Here is a 22,536-nt window from a genome sequence, read left to right as displayed (position 1 = left end):
GTTCAAATACTTAGAGATCTCTTCTTTAAAATGTAACCTACTTCAGACATGCGTTTATAAGCTGAATTTACTCACTGTTTCTTTTTTGTTAACATGAGCAAGAGAGGTATGAACTTGTGTATTGACCTAACGCTCTATATTTTTATTAATCCAGATGACTGAACTATGGGACAGTGAGACATTAGAAGACAGGAAGGCCTTCATCGAGTTCCTGAAAGAACTCTTGAATATGGATGGGGAAGAGAGAATCTCTCCCACTGATGCTCTTCAGCATCCCTACATTACGGGGTCATACCTGAGCCAGGAGCCAGACAGCAGAGAACAGTGAGTAACTGCACTGTTTAAGCATTCGCGCACATGGAAATCAACTAGTTGTTCTCTTGAATTCTGTACTAATCTTTTTCAATTTTTCCTCTAGTCAAACCGAGGCACAGGTCATTGAGACACAATCACCCAAAGACTTGGATGCCGAGTACCCCGTTTTTGATGAAAACTACGAAGTTGCACTCATTGAGGCACATTCACCTAAAAACTGGGATGTAGAGTACCCCGTTTTTCATAGAAACTACAACGTTGGACTCGTTGAGACCAATTCACCCGAAGACTGGGATGCCGAGTACCCCTAATTTAATGAAAACGGCAAATGTGGACTCATGGAGGCACATTTGCCTGAGGATTGGGATGCTGTATACCCTGTTTTAAATAAAATTGTGGCATATTAACCCAAAGATTGCATTACCGAGTATCCTCTCTCATGCAATTAGCATAATTTAGCGACATTTTTACAATAAACATTTATGACTTACCTGCTTTGTTAATGTTTTCATAGTTTTGACCCCTTTCTCAAACTGTTTTTCTCAGCTTTTTGGGGAAGTACCTGACATTGTAGTGTGCTAAATGTTCTGCAGAGCTGCTAAAAGTCCTGGATAGAAATGAAAATGGGCTTTGTTTTTATATGTCACTAGGGGTTTGGGCATTGCCCAATACATGTCAGCCTGAAAAACTAATTCCAAACTCCAACATGGTAGCATGATCTCAGCTTCCTCCTATGGTTACCAGAGGTCCATGTGGCCTTTGTCCCATCTATTCACCTCATGCAATGCTTCAACAATAACGCCACTGATACAATAACAGATCATATATTTAGAATTGGTAAAACATTCCTGATGGAATAAAATCTGACAAAATATTATTGATTAATTAACAGTAGTTATAATTTTGACTCTGTCCATAATCATTTTCCTACTGAAAAGATCAGCACAGTACAAAAATAATTAAAAGGGTTGATGATGGGTGATCTAAAAAGAAACTACACATCAAAATAATAAAGAGCCTCTGCTCTCTACTTGGATGAATTATTCACAGTCAAACTCAAGCTTTAAAGAAGACCAGCACATGATGCCAAACCTTCTGAGTCCAACTTCTCACAGCAACTGAATCAAGAGTGAAAATCCTCCTTATGTACTCCAGTCCAGCTGATTGTCAACAACTCACAGCCGTGCTCAACTGTACAGGTGCAGCAGATCTCCCTGTTTGGCATGATGAGCTGGACATGGCTGTGCACTTTGTGCCATTCTGTAACAGTATGGTAAATCCCCCAATAGATCCCCTGGAATTATGAAACCTTTTGGCCTCAGTAAAAGCTAACCAACAATTTGATCTTATTTCAAATTTTGTTGGTATTTTCCTGCATGGAAACATCAGAGTGAAAGAATCTTGTCAAAAAAATTGCAAATATGGCAAAAGCTGCATTTGTTTGCACTGGACAAATGTTTTATCAAGACCTTGATGTATTTTGCCACCATGTAGACCCCTACGTGTGTGAATGTGAACAGAAAAATAGAAACGTGGAGAACGATTGAAGACAGATTCACTCAAATTCAGCCAAACATTGGCTCATCCATCTTATTTAAGTTGTAGTGAGTTGTATTTTACAGTGTCAGGGTGATCAATATGCTGTATTACTGCGATACGTTCAATTAAGACTTAGACTTTCTTTATTCAAACTTCATTCAAACTTGAACTTTACAGTACAGATAACAATGAAATGTCGTTGCATTGGCTCGTATTGCAGGATAAAAACAGCAGCAACATAACAAATTCACATACATGTTTGGTCAACTTATTTTTCTAAAACAAAGAAGAAATAGGTTTATTACTAAAAATGCCAGTAGGTTAAAATATTTGATGAATCAAACAAGTGATAATTCTGAATAAGATGTTTTCTTATTGTTGTTTTTTTCCATTATATATTACTCCTCAACAGGATAGGTAAAATTCTGAGAAAAATTCCCTTGTAGGGCTAAACTGCATATGACATTACATTATTATGTTTTTTTTAAGTGTGGAGGACTAAGGGGGTACATGGTTTTATAGGTTAAATGTCTGAAGTGGTACGGGACTGTGAAAAGTTTGAAGCCACTGTCCTATGTAATATTTTGGATTTTCATGCTCAGGGTTGCGAGTTCGAGTCCCGGTTACCTGATTTTCTGTGTTGTTTTTGCTCAACTATTTTCCTATTATAGTGTTCTTTGGGTTTAGAGGTTTAAACCCACTCCCTGTTTCGTCAGTGTGTTTACTATGGTTGGGTAAAAATGCAATACAAGATAGAGGAATTATTTAATCAGAATTTAAATTGGAATAAACCAGCCACCTAATTCAGATTTAAGTTTAATTTGGAATACAATTTGCATTAGTAATTAAATGTTTAAAGATAATTTAACTTTTATTCTGAATTAAAGAGGAATGACAACTCCCATGTAAACATTGCCAGTGACAAATAAAGAAAATAATAATAATAAAAATAATAATAATAATAATAATAATAATAATAATAATAATAATAATAATAATAATAATAATAACAAGAACTGCAAGCAGTTATTAAAGGGGGCCAAGCCTTAATGTGCGACTCTGCCCCCAGGTTTCGAGGAGCCCGTGGAAGTACGTCATGAAGGATGACGGGCTCGGGGCCCCCTAACTAAGCTGATTGAATAAAAAAAGTACTGAGTAATAAAGACATCAGTAGAAATGTAAAATTATCCCCCAAAAAGAATACTCAAGTAAAGTACATTTACTTGAAAATACTAGTCAGGTACAAAATGTAAGTACATTAACTTAATTTGTTCACACTGTATGTATACATGTACAATATAGGAAACAGTTTGTTGACGTTACTTGAAAGCGAACGGTTGCCGTGGCAGCAATATATAAGCGAACCAAAGAAAACTGAATCTTCAGTTGCTTCTCTCACTGCAAGTGGTTAAGTAGCAAAAGCTCTCTGAGTATCTTTGTATCAAAAAGTAAAACAAGCATTTTTTGTGAAGTTTGAAAGGTTAAATAGTAAAGACCTGAGTGAGGAATGGCTGCTACAGGTAAGACAAAATTTACAGACAAAATACGATGATTAATTTTAATCTGCTGCGATAAAAGAACACTTTAGTCTTTGAAGGAATCACTAGATTTTCTTTCAAAAAAAATAAAATAAACAAAAGTATGGATTATCCTTAGAAAACACATAAACTGTGGTTATAATAGTGAAAAAATATTTTCCTTCAAAAACAAATTTAATATCTTGTGTTGATGATTCTGTTTGAAGCAGTTTGAGAGCTTTCAGAGCCAAAGGTGTGTACAGGCCTGCTATTTTTATTTTAATCCAAACTTTAGGAGTGACAGAACAAGATGTGATTTCCATGTTTGTGTGAGTCTTAGTGTTGAAATACTGAATGCAATGATGAGTGTGACAGACTAAATGTATCATAGAATCTACTGAAACTATTTATCAGAAATTAAGCAATTGCAAAAAACTAAGCTGACAGGAGAGAAAAAGTACTGAGTAATAATAAGGGCATCAATAGAAATGTAGTGTAAAAATTATCTCAAAAAAATATACTCAAGTAAAGTACATATACTTGAAAATATTAGTTAAGTACAGAATTTATGTACATTAACTTACTTTGTTCACACTGTATGTATACATGTACAATATAGGAAACAGTTTGTTGACATAACTTGAAAGTTGAACGGTTGCTGTGGCAGCAAGATGAAAGAGAACCAAACAATTTTAGAATGTCAGTTGCTTCTCTCACTGCAAGTGGTTAAGTAGCAAAAGCTCTCTGAGTATCTTTGTATTAACAAGTAAAACAAGCATTTTTTGTGAAGTTTGAAAGGTTAAATAGTAAAGACCTGAGTGAGGAATGGCTGCTACAGGTAAGACAACATTTACAGACAAATTATGAGGAGATATTGTAATGTACTAAAATAAATAAATAAAATTTAAAAAAAAAACACTGTAGTCAGTGAAGGAATCACTACATTTCCTTAAAGAATTATAGATTATCTATAGAAAATATGTTTGGAACACTTCGTGGGAGCTTTCAGAGCCAAAGATGTGTGTGCATGTAATACAAAATATAAGAGTGTTTGACCTAAATATGTTTAATAACTTTTACAGCAAAAATAAAATGCTCAGTGTACCAACAGAAAATTAGGATGTGCTACACATGCAGTCAATAGAGGGACAGGACTTCACATATATAGTGGATTTGCAGGCCTGCTTTTTCTTTAAAACCAAACTACAAGTAGATACTGTTGGGTTCTCTATCATCTTGCAGTTAGACAACCGTTCACTTTCAAATAACATCAATAAACTGTTTGCTATATTGCACATGCATACATTAAGTATGGACAAATGAACCTAAAGTACTAATACTGTACTTAACTAGTTTTGAAGTCTCTGTACTTTATTATTACTCTTGCTTGATATTTTTACCATTACGTTTCTATTGATGCCCTTGTTACTCAGGACTTTTTCTTTTGAGCTTTTTTTCTAGCACAAACTTTAGAAGTGACAGGACAGAACAAGATTTCCTTCTTTGATTGATTATTAGTGTTAAAATACTGAATACTAACCTTGTGCCCTGTCTATCCACTTTGACAGCACATCCTCTAATGGTAGGCCATGTCCCTCCACAGCCCCTCCACTCAGGTACACAATCCTGGAGTGTATCGGAGAAGGTAAATTTGGGAAAGTTGCCAAGTGTCGTGCTCACAACAGCAGCAAATTGGTGGCAGTTAAAATCCTAAAGAAGAAGTATTTTCAAAATGTGGAGGAAGAAGTAAGTGTTTGGTGCCTTCAACAGAACTTTAACTATGAATTTTTGGGGTAAAGTGATAAAGATGATCTAATTGTCCTTTATTTCCCCTCTAGCTGTCAGTGTTGAAGACCATCAGCTCTCTGAATGCTGATCACTTCAATCTGGTGACATTTTATGAGCAGTTTGAATACCTGGGCTATAAGTGCCTCGTCTTTGAGCTGTTGGACGTGGATTTGCTCCACCTGGTCCGTTCATTAAATGTCAACCTCATCCGTCCTATTGCAAAGCAGGTATGAATCTTTTCATTACTTGCTGATCAATTAAGAAAGCCATGAGTTCAAACCTGAGCTTCAACAGCTCCATAAGAGGAACTCCATTCTCATCCTTTTCTCATTGTGTCCCTGCAGCTGATGGAGGCATTACAGGGACTCAAAGCTGTAAAAATCATTCACACTGACATCAAGCCAGACAACATCATGATGGTCAACATTGATGAAAGTCCATTTAGCGTAAAGCTAATTGACTTTGGAGTGGCTTATCCCATTTCTGCCGCCATGACCGGGCTCACACTTCAACCAACCGGCTACAGGTATGAGGGTGTCACCCTGAACAACTACTGGGTTTTTGTAACAAATCTGTGTTATTATAGTGTTGGTACTTAATGCTAAGATTTAGAGTTCTAAAGTGTATTTCATTAATTTTGCTTCACAGGGCCCCAGAGATTTGTCTTGGCCTTCCTTACTCGGGGGCCATTGACATGTGGGGAGTGGGCTGCACGCTGGCATTCCTCTTCCTTAATGACAATCTCTTTCCTGCCCACTGCGAATACCTCATGGTAGGTCGTCTTTTTTATACATCATCCCTCCAATCATTTATTTACCTACGTTCTCTTTTTCACATGTACACAGGTATAGATAGTCTTGACGACCTGCCCCTAATGTGTGCAACTGTGTTCTTTCTGCAGATGCAGAGCATGGTGGAGATGCTGGGAATGCCATCACAACACCAGCTCCACTTTGGCATTTACAGCAAGAAGTTCTTTTGTCATGAGGTGGATGAATTGGGCACAAGATGGAGGCTGCTGGTAAAACATAGTTTTTATTGTTGTTGAACCTTGATTGTTGCCCTAAACGTATCTGTAAACCCCTTTTATTGTCATTGTGTTTCCTCAGACACCAGAAGAGTACAAGTCTAGGAACAGAACAAAAGCTGAGGAGTGGCCCGAATATCGTCCACATCTGTCATCATTAGATGACCTGCTCTATGTAAATGTTCTCTATGATATTTGAGTTCAAATACTTAGAGATCTCTTCTTTAAAATGTAACCTACTTCAGACATGCGTTTATAAGCTGAATTTACTCACTGTTTCTTTTTTGTTAACATGAGCAAGAGAGGTATGAACTTGTGTATTGACCTAACGCTCTATATTTTTATTAATCCAGATGACTGAACTATGGGACAGTGAGACAATAGAAGACAGGAAGGCCTTCATCGAGTTCCTGAAAGAACTCTTGAATATGGATGGGGAAGAGAGAATCTCTCCCACTGATGCTCTTCAGCATCCCTACATTACGGGGTCATACCTGAGCCAGGAGCCAGACAGCAGAGAACAGTGAGTAACTGCACTGTTTAAGCATTCGCGCACATGGAAATCAACTTGTTGTTCTCTTGAATTCTGTACTAATCTTTTTCAATTTTTCCTCTAGTCAAACCGAGGCACAGGTCATTGAGACACAATCACCCAAAGACTTGGATGCCGAGTACCCCGTTTTTGATGAAAACTACGAAGTTGGACTCATTGAGGCACATTCACCTAAAAACTGGGATGTAGAGTACCCCGTTTTTCATAGAAACTACAACGTTGGACTCGTTGAGACCAATTCACCCGAAGACTGGGATGCCGAGTACCCCTAATTTAATGAAAACGGCAAATGTGGACTCATGGAGGCACATTTGCCTGAGGATTGGGATGCTGTATACCCTGTTTTAAATAAAATTGTGGCATATTAACCCAAAGATTGCATTACCGAGTATCCTCTCTCATGCAATTAGCATAATTTAGCGACATTTTTACAATAAACATTTATGACTTACCTGCTTAGTTAATGTTTTCATAGTTTTGACCCCTTTCTCAAACTGTTTTTCTCAGCTTTTTGGGGAAGTACCTGACATTGTAGTGTGCTAAATGTTCTGCAGAGCTGCTAAAAGTCCTGGATAGAAATGAAAATGGGCTTTGTTTTTATATGTCACTAGGGGTTTGGGCATTGCCCATTACATGTCGGCCCGAAAAACTAATTCCAAACTTCAACATGATAGCATGATCTCAGCTTCCTCCTATGGTTACCAGAGGTCCATGTGGCCTTTGTCCCATCTATTCACCTCATGCAATGCTTCAACAATAACGCCACTGATACAATAACAGATCATATATTTAGAATTGGTAAAACATTCCTGATGGAATAAAATCTGACAAAATATTATTGATTAATGAACAGTAGTGATAATTTTGACTCTGTCCATAATCATTTTCCTACTGAAAAGATCAGCACAGTACAAAAATAATTAAAAAGGTTGATGATAAGTGATCTAAAAAGAAACTACACACCAAAATATTAAAGAGCCTCTGCTCTCTACTTGGATGAATTATTCACAGTCAAACTCAAGCTTTAAAGAAGACCAGCACATGATGCCGAACCTTCTGAGTCCAATTTCTCACAGCAACTGAATCAAGAGTGAAAATCCTCCTTATGTACTCCAGTCCAGCTGATTGTCAACAACTCACAGCCGTGCTCAACTGTACAGGTGCAGCAGACCTCCCTGTTTGGCATGATGAGCTGGACATGGCTGTGCACTTTGTGCCATTCTGTAACAGTATGGTAAATCCCCCAGTAGATCCCCTGGAATTATGAAACCTTTTGGCCTCAGTAAAAGCTAACCAACAATTTGATCTTATTTCAAATTTTGTTGGTATTTTCCTGCATGGAAACATCAGAGTGAAAGAATCTTGTCAAAAAAATTGCAAATATGGCAAAAGCTGCATTTGTTTGCACTGGACAAATGTTTTATCAAGACCTTGATGTACTTTGCCACCATGTAGACCCCTACGTGTGTGAATGTGAACAGAAAAATAGAAACGTGGAGAACGATTAAAGACAGATTCACTCAAATTCAGCCAAACATTGGCTCATCCATCTTATTTAAGTTGTAGTGAGTTGTATTTCACAGTGTCAGGGTGATCAATATGCTGTATTACTGCGATACGTTCAATTAAGACTTAGACTTTCTTTATTCAAACTTCATTCAAACTTGAACTTTACAGTACAGATAACAATGAAATGTCGTTGCATTGGCTCGTATTGCAGGATAAAAACAGCAGCAACATAACAAATTCACATACATGTTTGGTCAACTTATTTTTCTAAAACAAAGAAGAAATAGGTTTATTACTAAAAATGCCAGTAGGTTAAAATATTAGATGAATCAAACAAGTGATAATTCTGAATAAGATGTTTTCTTATTGTTGTTTTTTTCCATTATATATTACTCCTCAACAGGATAGGTAAAATTCTGAGAAAAATTCCCTTGTAGGGCTAAACTGCATATGACATTACATTATTATGTTTTTTTTAAGTGTGGAGGAGTAGGGGGTACATGGTTTTATAGGTTAAATGTCTGAAGTGGTACGGGACTGTGAAAAGTTTGAAGCCACTGTCCTATGTAATATTTTGGATTTTCATGCTCAGGGTTGCGAGTTCGAGTCCCGGTTACCTGATTTTCTGTGTTGTTTTTGCTCAACTATTTTCCTATAATAGTGTTCTTTGGGTTTAGAGGTTTAAACCCACTCCCTGTTTCGTCAGTGTGTTTACTATGGTTGGGTAAAAATGCAATACAAGATAGAGGAATTATTTAATCAGAATTTAAATTGGAATAAACCAGCCACCTAATTCAGATTTAAGTTTAATTTGGAATACAATTTGCATTAGTAATTAAATGTTTAAAGATGATTTAACTTTTATTCTGAATTAAAGAGGAATGAAAACTCCCATGTAAACATTGCCAGTGACAAAAAAAGAAAATAATAATAATAATAATAATAATAATAATAACAATAATAACTAGAACTGCAAGCAGTTATTAAAGGGGGCCAAGCCTTAATGTGCGACTCTGCCCCCAGGTTTCGAGGAGCCCGTGGAAGTACGTCATGAAGGATGACGGGCTCGTGGCGAGCGTCAGGACACAGGCCAACGTGCCATTTGCTGTGAACAAATGGATATGAAGTTTTGGAAGATGTGATTTAAAGTGTGAAAGTTACAGGCCAAAATGCATTTGCACCCATTATAGCGCCACCTAGTGGTGCACTTTTTGGTATGGGTGATCTGTGTGCTCTTCTATAGTTACCCTGTAAATTTCACAGCCCTCAACATATTACCTCAGCTGAAATAAAGGTTTGTTTATTTATATGTTATGTAGTAATAACCCACGCCCACTTTAACCAATCGTGATTCACTTCGAGATACGATCCCAGGAGCGACCCAAGGTCATACCCACTAAATTTGGTAAAAATCAGTTGTACCATTTAGGAAATATAAATTTCTCATAATTGCAGTGCCCCCTAGAGGCCTAAGTTATTCAAATTTGGCTCATATCCCCAAAGTCCCATGGCAACCAAGGATCTCAGAATTGGTGGTGTTAGCAAAAATTTTGACCAAGATATGCAACAGTTTGCGTTTTAATAGCTAGCTGGAAAAGTTTACTCGTTTATATTTTGCGCATATTTTGCCCGAACAAAATTTTTTGCTGAACTGTAAAACAGGTCCAAGTGAAGACTCTATGTGCCAAGTTTCACACTGATTGGACAAAACCCCAAAGAGGATTTGAAAAAGTAGATTTTTGATATATCGTGACTTAAAAAGAGCAGTGTGCTGTGGGAGTGGGCGTGGCCTATGTCAGAAAATGCGACTCTATATAGGGAACAAGTGGATATGAATTTTATGAAGATGTGAATTAAATTGTGAAAGTTAAAGGCCAAAATGTTTTTAGAAATTATAGCGCCACCCAGTGGCGCAATTTTTGGTATGGGTGGTCTGTGTGGTCTTCTATATCTACCCTGTAAATTTCACTGCCGTCAACATAATAATTCAGCAGAACTAAATGTTTGTTTATTTATGTGTTATGATGTAATAAGCCACACCCACTTTGACCAATCGCGAATTACTTTGAAATATCACCTCAGGAGGGACCCAAGATCATACCATCCAAATGTGGTAAAAATTTATCGTGTCATTTAAGAGATATAAAGATTCGTTATTTGTAGCGCCCCCTAGTGGCCTACATCATTCAAATTTGGCGCATTTCCTCACAGTCACATGCCAACTTAGGATCTCAGATTTGGTGTTAGCATTTATTTTGACCGAGATATGCGCCAGTTTGCATTTTTAAAGCCAGCTGAAAAACTTTACTCGCTAATAATTTGCGCATAATTTACCCGAACAAACTCATAGGGTTAACTGGAGATTACGTCCAACTGAAGACTCTACGTGCCAAGTTTTACGCTGATTGGACAAAACCCCATGGAGGAGTTCGAAAAAGTAGGTTTTCCAGTTTTTGCAATTTTGCTCTGAGAAAAGTTTCAGCGGAAATGGGCGTGGCCTAGCCCAGGTGATTCAGTGCTATTCAAGGAATCTGTGGATATGAAGGTTTTAAATTTGCAACAAACGGTGTGGGAGTTATTGGCCAAAACGCGTTGACCTTTGCTATACCGCCACTTGCTCGCGAACATATGTGAATTTTTGCGTCCAAGGTACACGGGGTGGTCTGGACCCAATCCCCAAGGGGCATCGCCCTACCTTGCACGGTTTAGCCTGCAGCACCATTTTTTCCGGGGGAAAAATAAAAGGTAACAATAATCCTTACGATTACAATAGGGTTCCTAGCACCGCTGGCCCTGCGGGCTTGGCCCCCTAATAAAAAGCAAGAAAAGTACTGTGAGATGTGTCTAGCTTGAATGTATTAATTTTGAGTGAGGAAGCGGGTGCATGCTCGCGGCCAATGCGCGTGTCAGTGGAGCAGATGTGTTTGTGTTAAGTGTCATAGCAACCACAGAAGAATGTACCTTGTAACGAAAAAACTACAGATTGTTTACATAAACCGAATGGATACTATGACATTTAAGGGTACATTTCTCACTAGAAATGTCATCAAAACATTTCTAAAGCCACAATCTACAGTATATTGAAATAAGGTAATTCGCCATTAAAATATATATGTTTTTCATTGACTGGGCAGAACACGGACCCTCAGCGTCAACAATAAATACCAAAGGGGGACCCCGTGGGTGGAACACTGACGCTAAGGGGTCCTGACCGATGGTCAATATGTGACGAGTTGGGGATGAGACTGTGTTGCTCAAACGTGTGATGCACTTGTGGCGCTCAGGCTTCTCAGCATTAGTGATAAATTTGCACACTTGAATCCTGTGTAAAAGATCAGCCAATCACTTAACTGGCTCCGCCTTATGTGCTTTGATTTGTTGTTTTTTATTTTATAAAATCTTGAAAAATAAATAGAGTAATTTTAAATAGTACGACATTGTTAAAATAATCATTATGAAATATTAAATTATAATAAAAATAATATTTATGAGATATTAAAGAATAATAAAACTTATTTCATATTTAACAATTTAATGGCCATATTATATATTTGTCTGTTATTTATCAAAATGGAATTTATTTCAAAATGTTGTTTTTGTGTTTTTAATTATGACTCTTTTGGGCTTCCAAAGTTCTGTGGCCCGACTTTCAGCCTTCATTTCTGCCAAGCTTTTCTTTTTGCTCTCTTCCATCTGTATTTGTGTGGTTTTCTTCCCCGGCCCAGAATTTCATAGGACCGGCCCTGCGACCACGTAACTGTTTCGTAGTTTGTTAACTAATATTACCATTTATTTTGTTTTGTTTTTTAAACGTGAGACTGATTACAATCATAAAAATCCTACTTATTATGTGTTAAAATTTAAGACTTTTAAAACATTGATTTCTGCACGAAGAAGAAGAAGAAGAAAAAGTTTGCTTCCGTCGAGCCTCCATGGGAACTGTAGTACAAATAAAAGAACATCTGTATTTTTTGACAGAGGCGGCGGGGAATTAAGAACGTCATTACCCAGCATGCACCTGAACCCTAGCATTGTCGACGTGTGTTTTGAGTGTGTTGGTTGTCGTCATTCAGTCCCGTTGTCGGAGACAGACATGATTCAAACGCCGTGAGTAGAAGTATCTGTAACATTTGGAGAATCTAGTGTGGAACAGAACAGCTTAACTTTGGTGTGAACATGGCGGGAGAGTTTTCTATGATTGGTAAGTAAGAAATTATCATTTTTCCGGGTGTTAACAGCTGGGCTTCACCCGCACGTTGTGGCTTCACAGGTTCAGTAATCCTGGCTCTGTTCCTGGCTGGTTACCTGGGACAACAGTACTTACCTCCCCCCAAACCAAGGGTGATCGGCCTAGACCTGGGAACTACGTTCTGCTCCGTGGGGGTCTTTCACCCTGGTAGCGGAGTGGTGGAGGTGATAGCTGATGAGGAAGGAAGGAAGAGCATCCCCAGCTCCGTCTCCTTCACCAACACTGCGGTGTTAGTCGGACACGAAGCCGTGGATCTGTCCGACATCAACCCACAAAACACCATCTACGACGCCAAGAGGTTCATAGGGAAGATCTTTGACCCAGTGATTCTGAAGCAGGAGAGCTCTAGGTACCCGTTTAAGGTAAGCAAGCAGTGGTTCTCACTGGTGTGGTTTTAGGACCAATAATAACAACCAGCTGCAACACGTACCGCTCCGTAAAATCAAATAGTACACCATGTTTCAGTACCTAAAGCTGAAGTGAAGTGGAAGAGTAGGCAGTTTTCCAAGCCGCACTGAAGGCAGCATTACATACGCAAGAACGTAATGACGTCAGTAGCTGCAGGTTCAGCTTTAGCTGATTGGAAGCAGTTGAAACTATGGTTCTGCCTTTCAAAATGACAATTATTAGCACCATTTATGAATATGTACTAACATCATAATTGTATAAATTATTATTAATGCTTCAAAAAATAAATCAATTAAAACATTGATACATATTTGTATTTTTATGAACATTTTAAACAATGCACAATATAAAATAAAATACTAAATACATTTTTTAACTTGACTTCACTTATGGTGTGGATTCAATAATAATGTACAGGCATATAACTTACTTGGCTGCTTTTGTGTACTTTGCCATTTTGTGTGTTTTGGAGTCATTTTGTAAATGTTCCCTTGTATTGTGTGTTTTCATAATCATTTTGTGAATTGTTATTTTGTGGTTTTTGGAGTAAATTTGTGGGTTTTTAGAATTGCCTTAGAAACTTATGTCTAGTTTTTGTGTTTTGTCATTCTGTGTGTGTGTGTTTTTTTTTTTTAGTCATTTTGTGAAATTTTGTGTGTTTTTAGTCATTCTGTGTTTTTTTTTTTTTTTGTTTGTTTTTGTGTGGTTTAGAGTAATTTTATGTGGGGGTTTTTATTAGTCATTTTGTGAAAGTTTCTCGAATTTTGTGTTTTTTGTTCTGTATTTTTTGTTTTCTTTTTGTGGGTTTTTTTTTTTTGAGTAATTTTATTTATTTTTTGTTGTTTTGTGTTTTTAGTAATTTGGTCTTTTTTTTGTACATTTTACATTATATTTCTCTTTATTTGCTGTTGTTTTGTGTATTTTTTTTTTCTATTTGTGTGTTTTTGGAGTCATTTTGTGCATTTACGTTGTGGACCACACAAAATAACAATTTGCCATGTCTGCAATAGTGTTTTTTACATTGTTATTTCAACAGTGGGCTTAAAAATACAAATTTTATTATATTTTTAATTTGTAAGACCTAAATATAGGTTGATGGTTTTTTTCTTGTTTAAAGGGGCAATTTAAAATCAAATGAATAATTTTTTTTTTTTTTTATTGTTTATTATTTTGCAAGTGTACTCACACTACATAAAAAGACAGATTGTTTTTTCTCAATGTGTGACATGAAATCAGAATAAACCTTTCCTGTTTTAGGTCAAATAGGATTTTCAAAATTATTTCTATTTGCTAAATGTTAGAATATTTAGAGAAGGCATTTCTTTATTTACTTTTTGCAAAATCAGGTTTACTTACACAAACAATTTTGGAAAGCCCAGATGATGATGTCATGTCTTTGGAAGCTTCTGTTTGCTTTATTGACATCATATGAGTTAATAAGAGACATGCTGTACCTGTGGATTTATTTTAAGGCACACCTGAGACACACGACTTCTTTGTGTAAACATCATGGGAAGAGAATCGTGGACTTGTTTAATTTTGGTCAATCTGACCCCAGAGATATTTGCCTCCAGAAAATGATTGTCAGAAAGTTATTGACCAAGTTTTTGTGTCAGACACTTTATTTATTTGTTGAATACATAAATAACCCCTTGATAATGAAACCCTGACCTGTTCTCTAGCGCCACCATCAGGTCAAACTTTTAAACTAGAATTAATTTATCTGGAATAGTTTTTGTCCAGATCTTCTCAAATTTATAAAAACCATTAATGACCACACGAGTATGAACCCTATTGGTTGTGGTGGTGATGATGTGACCTTTCCTACTGCGCCAGCATCAGGTCAAACTTACAGTTTTAAAGTTAGTGTATCTTAGTGAAAATCTTTCATTAAAATCTTGACTCTCAGAAGGAACCATATTGGTTGATGTTGGTGACCCGCCCCTTTCCTCTCATAAACATTTATTTATTATCTCCTTTTTTTGTAAAATATTTAAAGGTGCAATAGGTGGAATTTTCCACTTTTAAATATGTGTTAAATACCTAAAATAAAAATTTAAGTGCTAATAAACATGTCCTTAACTGTCATGCCATGAGTAAAAAAAACAAACACATTTATCATGCACATGTCCCATAAAATTAAACCAGGGAAATCGCACACGCTATTTTACTTTGAACCTGTAAATAAACCCCTTTAGAACACTACAGAGTATGTACACCTCTTTGTACATCCAACCTTCAAACACACTCATTTGGTCATAATTCATAATTAACTACTTCAGCTCCTCCCACTATATGAATACATACTTCCGACGGGCACTGTACTAGTATAAATTACTTTAGAAATCCTACTTAAACTAAAACCGGTAAAATTTATTCTGATTTCATGTCACACAGTGAGAAAAAAATCCATGTGTCTTTTGACAGTGGATGTAAAATATCTGGTTTCCACTGTATCTGAAGTGTTCTCTCTCCCTCAGGTGAAGAACAACAATGGAAGTGCAGAGTTCCAGATCTCCACTAACCACACCTTCACTGTGAGCCCAGAGTTCATTGGCTCCAGGCTCCTGCTGAAGATGAGAAAAATGGCTGAACGACATCTGCAGGTGTCAGTCCAGAAGGCCGTCATCTCTGTGCCTGCAGAGTTTGATGAGAGGCAAAGAAACTCCACCATCAGGGCAGCTAACCTTGCAGGTTGTTAAAACTTCTGCTGTTTAGATCCCACATCATAGCTGAGATATACTCTGTATATTAGAAATATTCTCTATATACGAGGCATGGTTCAAGGCCCAAGCTGCTGTTTTTCAGGCTTGGAGATCCTGCGTGTGATTAACGAGCCCACAGCTGCTGCCCTGGCCTACGGCCTACATAAGGTGGACGTGTTCAATGTGCTGGTGGTGGATCTCGGGGGAGGAACACTGGATGTGTCTTTGCTCAACAAACAGGGCGGCATGTTCCTCACCAGGGCAATGGCAGGTAATGAGTTTTGATTTGATTTCATTTAAATTTTGAACATGAACACAACAACAGTGTATTGACCACAATGATGATAATAATAATAGTAATTTAGAAAATCAATCAAAGCAAAGAGAATATGAATGGTTACAAAAACCTGTACATGTTTGTAAAAAAAAGCAGGAGGAAGTATAAACTTATATGATCCTACCCCTTGTTATCTAGTACTAGAGCTGCAACTAATGATTATTTTCATAATCAATCAATCAGTCAATAATTTAATCTATGAATCTGACTTTAAAAAAAAAAAAGTTTATCTATAAAGTACATTTAAACCCTGCTTAAGCTGATTAAACTGAAATAAAAGTGTCTCTTACGCACAAACTCTCGCGCACGTAAGCCACACACAAACACTTGTATGCACGCACGCGCAAACACAGCTCTGCAGGTGTGCATGTCGGTGACATAAATCTCACGACGCAAGTGTCTGTGTCCGCGCACACAGACTCTCGTGGTGTGCGCACACTAACGCTGCACAAGTGTGCACAAACACTCGTGATGTGCGCACATGGAAACACTTGTGCGTGCACACAAAGCTTTGCAGGTGAGCATGTCAGTGACATAAATCTCACGATGCAACGAATCAATAATGAACGTTTTTAATAGTCGATTTTTATAGATTTTATCGATTTGTTGTTGCAGCCTTATCTAGTAATATACTTTATTTCTATACAATAATCTTCTCATAAAATACACCTATTAACACTATAAAAAGAGACATAATTAATTGATATATATCTATATAATTAATTATACAATTTGTGTAATCCACTTTACATTCATCTGTTCAAACATACACATACATGAGTATATACACACCTATTTATGTATTTTTTCCCTCTAACACTTAAGCTTCAAGAAGATGCATTTTATTAATGTACGTTTAAATTGCTTTAAATTAAGACATATGTATATGTTTCTATGTTATTATTTCACTGGTGTGGCCTGCTTGGAATCAAAATGAGGTTGACGTGGCCCCAAACAATACCCCCAAAAACTGTAATTGAAGAAGTTGGAAGGAATATCAAGCTCATCATAAACACACAAAATAACTCAAACTACACACATCAACAACACACACACAAAACGACAGCAAAATGCACAAAATGTCAACGAAAGTACACACAGAAAGACACAAATATGTAAAATACACAAAAAGTCACAAATGACGACAACAACAAAAGCACACACAGCAACAATCAGGGTTGGGGTCGATTCCATTTTTCAATTACAGTTCTGTTTTTAATTATCCATGTTCAATTACAATTCAATTATGATTACAGTGACTGGCATTTTTTCCAAATACAATTAAAATTACAGTTATAATTTTTCCCCAGGAAGTCAATTACATTCTTAAATACTTAAGTTCAAATTCAATTAATCACAATTACTTACTCATTACTTACTTACTTACCTTTAATACATAACCCTATAATACTCAACCTTCCTCTTGTGTTAGCTTTCTGTTAGCATCTCTTATGACAACGGGTCAGTTTTGATCCATGTCATAAATCAGCTGTTTGTGTATGATTAAATTGTAATTGACAGTATTTATAGAATTTTAATGCAAATTAAAATGACAAAGTCAATTATCTGAACACATTTGCAATATAATTATGATTACAACAGCAAGATATTTTTTCAATTACAATTATAATTACATCATATTTGTAATTTATCAATTATGCAATTACAATTATAATTGACCCCAACCCTGGCAACAACACTTACACAATCACTCCAAATTGACACAAAATTTAAACCTAATTACAAAGAAATGGCAAAAATACAGAAAATGACTCAAAAAAACGCACAAATCGACAATTAATGGCACTTTTCCACTGGCGGTATCGGCTCTACTGGGACAAAGTACCTCCTCTTTGGTACCTGGTGCTGCTTTTTAAAGTACCTCCTTCGTTGAGGTTCCAAGAAAATCAGCCCTGGTCTGAAAATGTGATGTAGGCACAAAGCAGACACTGATTGGTTCTGAGAATCATCACAGCATAGAGTCATCAACTCACACACAGAGAAGAAGTATTTGGCCACCATCGATTTTTGTTGGCAATCTTGTGAGGATGGCAGCAAAAAAGTGCAATTCGTGGAATCTGGCAGTTTCGCGTGTCAGGCTGGTGCTCAATAGAACATTCCGGAAAAACAGTATGGGATCCTGAAAGCGAGGACCGATACCGCCAATGGAAACACACCATATAATTCTGAAAACAGAAAAATACGCAAAATGACAAGAACACACATGACTCCAAAAGCCACAATAAAAAAGTTCAACAAAGAAAAAAAGCTTTATTTCCTGTATTGTGGCCCCTGCTGTGATACGTTACCATCTCTGCTATAGATGATTACAAGTTGGTTTGGATCTGTTTGTCTGACATCTTAAAGTCATACATGAAATGTTCTTTCTCTTGGTAAACATTGAAATATTCTGTTTTGCTAATCTTTTCTCAAGAGTTTTCTTGCATGTTTTGTCATTAGTTTTCCAGATGTTCCATAAAGACAGACTGCTTTGTTTACAGGAAACAACAAGTTGGGAGGTCAAGACTTTAGCCAGAGGTTGCTTCAGTACACAATAAAACGAGTCCAACAAGAGTTTGGCGTTGCACCAACCCTGAAGGAGGACCTCCATCATCTCCGCCAGGCCGTAGAAGCTGCTAAGATCAACCTCACTGTCCAACCCAGTGTTACCATCACTGTGCCTCTGTATCTTCATACCCAAGACAGCTCAGATTCATCCAGAACCTCCCCACCTCCTGCCGTCCTCTTCAAAACTGTTATCACTCGTGAACTCTTCCAGGAGCTCAACGAAGACCTGTTCCAGAAAATTCTGGCCCCAGTGAAGACTGTGCTGGCCGAGGGCCACCTGGAGAAAGAGGAAGTGGATGAGATTGTTCTGGTCGGAGGCTCCACGAGGATCCCAAGGATCCGGAAACTGATTAGCGAATACTTTGGGAAGGAGCCCAACACGTCTGTAGACCCTGACCTGGCTGTGGTCACGGGCGTGGCCCTTCAGGCCGGCATCATGGGCGGCTCGTGGCCTTTGACAGTGAGCGCCATCGAAATACCCAACAGGCACTTACGCAAGAAAAACTTCAGCTAATGTTTACAAAGGACACCCAGCTTTGATCTGCGTCGTGTTACGGTGGATGTCGTCCAGGCAGGGATGACTCAGCAGTGACTTGAAACTGTTGTGTATCTGATGCTCGACTGATTCAGGGAAAAAAAACAAGCCAGTACATCTTTAGTTATTTATTGATGTATCTTCAGTAAAAGCGGTCAGACACTGCGACTTTTGGCCCATTTTGAGCCGATTTTTCACATGTGCGTCTATTTTTGGAATCAGGCCTAGTCTCGGCTAAATTGTGTGTCGTGCATCATGTAGAGTAAATGGGGCAGGGTTGGAATCAATTATATTTGTAATTGATTATTAATTACAATTATGGCGTAATTGTATTTAAAAAAAAAAAAAAAACTATTGCGGTCGTAATCATAATTGAATTGTAATTGAATTTAGATAATTGACTTTGTAATTGCCATGAGAATTCTATAAAAAATGTCAATTATAAATTACTGCAAAACTTGGGAAGCATGTTACAGTTCTATGTACAGTTCTACACATATGTAGTTGATTATTATTAAAATATGTTTCGACTCGAGCCCCACCACATTTTACCATTTAAAAAAATCTTAAAACCTATATTTTCATTGATTAGGAAGGAAACCAATATATGAAAAATGACATGTTAGATATTTGTTTTTAGTGTGTTTTACAGCTGATTTAGGACCCGTTATTATAAGAGATGCTAACAGAAGAAGAAGGTTAACTTTGATTATGTTCTTTATTCCAAGCTCAGTAATTGGGATTAAAATGTAATTGAACTTAAGTAATTGAAAACACAATTGTAATTGACTTTCTGAGGATAAAAAATAATTGTAGTCTAACTAGGAAAAAATGCTGATAACTAATTATAATTGAACTGTAATTGGGTTAGGGTTACCCTACGTGGGTATTTGAATACATAATTGTAACTGAAAAACGTAATTGAGCCCAACCCTGACATTGGGTCACGAGAAGCGATTAACACCTAACAACCAGCTCCCGATCAACAATCGTCTGGTTGCAAGAAAATCCAACCTGTTTGAAATCCTGGTCGCTCCCCGTGAGGGTATCGCACTGTTGAAGCAGATCGACTTACCGCAAACTCTCACACTGCGCACGCACAAACACCGTAGGACCGCTGTAAAATTGACGGACCGTACTGCCCACGTCTGTCCAACCAGTTCCTGTTCATCACGTCACCAGCTTTTCTTTTTTGAAGCTTCTTCACAGGGAATGGCACAAATTGCCAAATCAGCACATTTCTTTTTTTATAAGCATCGCAAGTGTCTATTTCTGGGTTATTTTTCCTCTTCTGTTTTAATGGCGACGCTTCAGTGTTTTTCTTCTTCTAATTGTTTCGTTGCATTTCCGTATACAAAACTTCGACGTGTCGCGTATGGATGTACAGTGTGAGCAGTCAGGTTACGTCAGAGTGTCGGTCCGTATTGTGTGAGAACATGAATCGCGAGCCGCGAACATTCGGACTCTGCAATTGAGTCGCACAATTTGAGCTGGAGCGGAATACGACGACTAAAATAAAATCGCACAGTGTCTGAACGCCTTAACTCTGTTCTAGCTTCTTTTCAGGCCTGAGCCGATAAAACCCAACATTCTGTGTTTTCTAAAGCTGCTAATGTACTTCTTATAATGGTTCCATCAGAGGCCTTTGTGTATTTTACATATTTGTATATGGCAAGTTAATTTAAAATATTTCTGCAGTGTGTGTGGTATAAATATTGAGTGCAGATGAAGGAGTTAATAAGTCTCTGTATGTATGTTTAATGAGTGAAGCCTGTGTTGGAGTGTAATCCTCAGCAGGTTCTCAGTGTTGCACTTTGAAGACTTACTGTTTGGGGCCAACTTCCCCACTTTAGTGGCATTCAAGCATTTTTTTTAAACTTGACACATTTCAAACTGCTTGTGAGTTTGTTTGTTTGTGGGTTGTATTTATACATTAATACAGTGACACCTTTAATTCAGGCTTATATTGGCCTGAAGAACAGAAGCTGATCGCTTCCTATGGTTAAATCAGAGGCAGTTTTAACTCAAGAAAACCAGTAATTTCAGAATGATTGTGCCATAGTTTTCATTTCTGTATAAATGGTACATAAAGTATTTTAGGTACCAACAGTATCCAAGCAATAAGTGTTGGATATCAGTCCCTTTAAGATCCTCACTTTAATTTATCATCATTAAGGAAAATTGACAGTTCTTTCATCAATTTGGGGCAAAAACTGATTGCCCTGGCATGATATAAGCACAGGAATACTGTAAGACACGTTAAATGTGAGTTTTCATTTGATTTTATGTATTGGTGTTCTGTCATTTCTGCTTTCAACTGTGTGCCGAATTGGATGCCGCAAAAGCCCGCATTTGGGCCCCAGGCATTGAGTTTGACACAAGGTCAAAATCCTTCATAATTCTGAACACAAAGCCTAGAATGTAACTTATTGGACCAAACTTTGATCAAATGTCATTGGATTTATATTACAGATCTTATTTAAGAGCATTCTGTTTATTAGGTAAAAGTCACTTCTTTAATGTGTTTAAATGGGAGGTGATCAGTAAATACAGGGAGTCACTTTGTTACGGGGTGAAGAAGTGAATTTATTTTTATACTGAAAATTGTGTCAGTGGAAGATGAAAAATAACCATTCATGCTGTTATATTTGGCTTTTTTTGAATAACAATAAAAAAATTCATATTTTCCATTGTTTGCTGTTTATAGTTCATTTGTTCTCAAGGAGTTTTTAAATGCTATATCCCGCTGTGGTTCCTGGAGGAGACCTGGCCGAAGACTGAACCACATGTTTGACCTCATGCACGCTAAGAGAGCCTTGGTCCACTGGTAGTTGGAGAGGGAATGGAGGAGGGAGAATTCTCAGAGGTCAGAGAGGACATGGCTGCCTGAGAGAAAGATTACAAAAGTTGGCACGGACAGTATGGCAGATGAGGACGAGGAAAGGAGAAGAATACTAAAGGGCTTTATGTAACTTTAAGTTTGATATCACTGCAGTGACGTACTGTATGAAAACCAGGGCCGGCCTTCCCACCAGGCAACCAAGGTGGCCGCCGAGGGGCGACAAATTGCATTTGCAACCCCCCCCAAAAAAATAATAATAATTTTGGGTATAATAAACGTGAAACACAGCCTTTACAATCACAGTACATATTTTCTCTTAATTAAATATCAATATTAAAATCTAACTACACCTGATTATCCTCTGCCTATATTTATTTGATTTTAATTCTATATAAGTCTATTGTGTTAATTGCACATTGTTTAGTTTTAAGATTTTTGTTACTGACTAGTGAAACCAAACGGGAAAGTAGAAATTTCCTTGCACTAAAATTTTATAGTTTATTTTAAAGTTTAATTACACTGTTTTGCATTAGTTTTGGATTCTGCACCAGTTATTCTCTCATGACATTTTTGCACTCTACCTGTAGGTGTTATATTGTATTTTAATGTATTATTGTAATTTCTAAAAAAGGTTGTTTTGTTTT

General features: G+C 37.2%; 1 protein-coding gene across 1 annotated transcript; it reads left to right on the top strand.

The window, feature by feature from the left end:
- The first annotated feature begins 12,297 nt into the window (after positions 1–12,297).
- hspa13 (heat shock protein 70 family, member 13) lies at positions 12,298–21,738 on the top strand. Its single transcript, XM_028465425.1, has 5 exons — positions 12,298–12,449; positions 12,519–12,859; positions 15,386–15,599; positions 15,714–15,881; positions 18,449–21,738. Exons 1-5 carry the CDS (start codon positions 12,425–12,427, stop codon positions 19,027–19,029), a joined length of 1,329 nt encoding a protein of 442 aa, XP_028321226.1. The 5' UTR covers positions 12,298–12,424; the 3' UTR covers positions 19,030–21,738.
- The last annotated feature ends 798 nt before the right edge of the window (positions 21,739–22,536 follow it).

This window comes from Gouania willdenowi, chromosome 13 (genome assembly GCF_900634775.1).
Source record: "Gouania willdenowi chromosome 13, fGouWil2.1, whole genome shotgun sequence".
NCBI classification, from domain to species: domain Eukaryota; kingdom Metazoa; phylum Chordata; class Actinopteri; order Blenniiformes; family Gobiesocidae; genus Gouania; species Gouania willdenowi.
This window is presented reverse-complemented; position numbering and strand designations above follow the sequence as displayed.

Excerpts from the sequence above, each read along its gene's own strand:
- hspa13 (XM_028465425.1), top strand. The coding sequence starts at position 12,425 with ATGGCGGGAGAGTTTTCTATGATTG. Across the intron at positions 12,860-15,385 it reads GCTCTAGGTACCCGTTTAAG|GTGAAGAACAACAATGGAAG; the intron begins GTAAGCAAGCAG and ends TCTCTCCCTCAG. Across the intron at positions 15,882-18,448 it reads CCTCACCAGGGCAATGGCAG|GAAACAACAAGTTGGGAGGT; the intron begins GTAATGAGTTTT and ends CTTTGTTTACAG.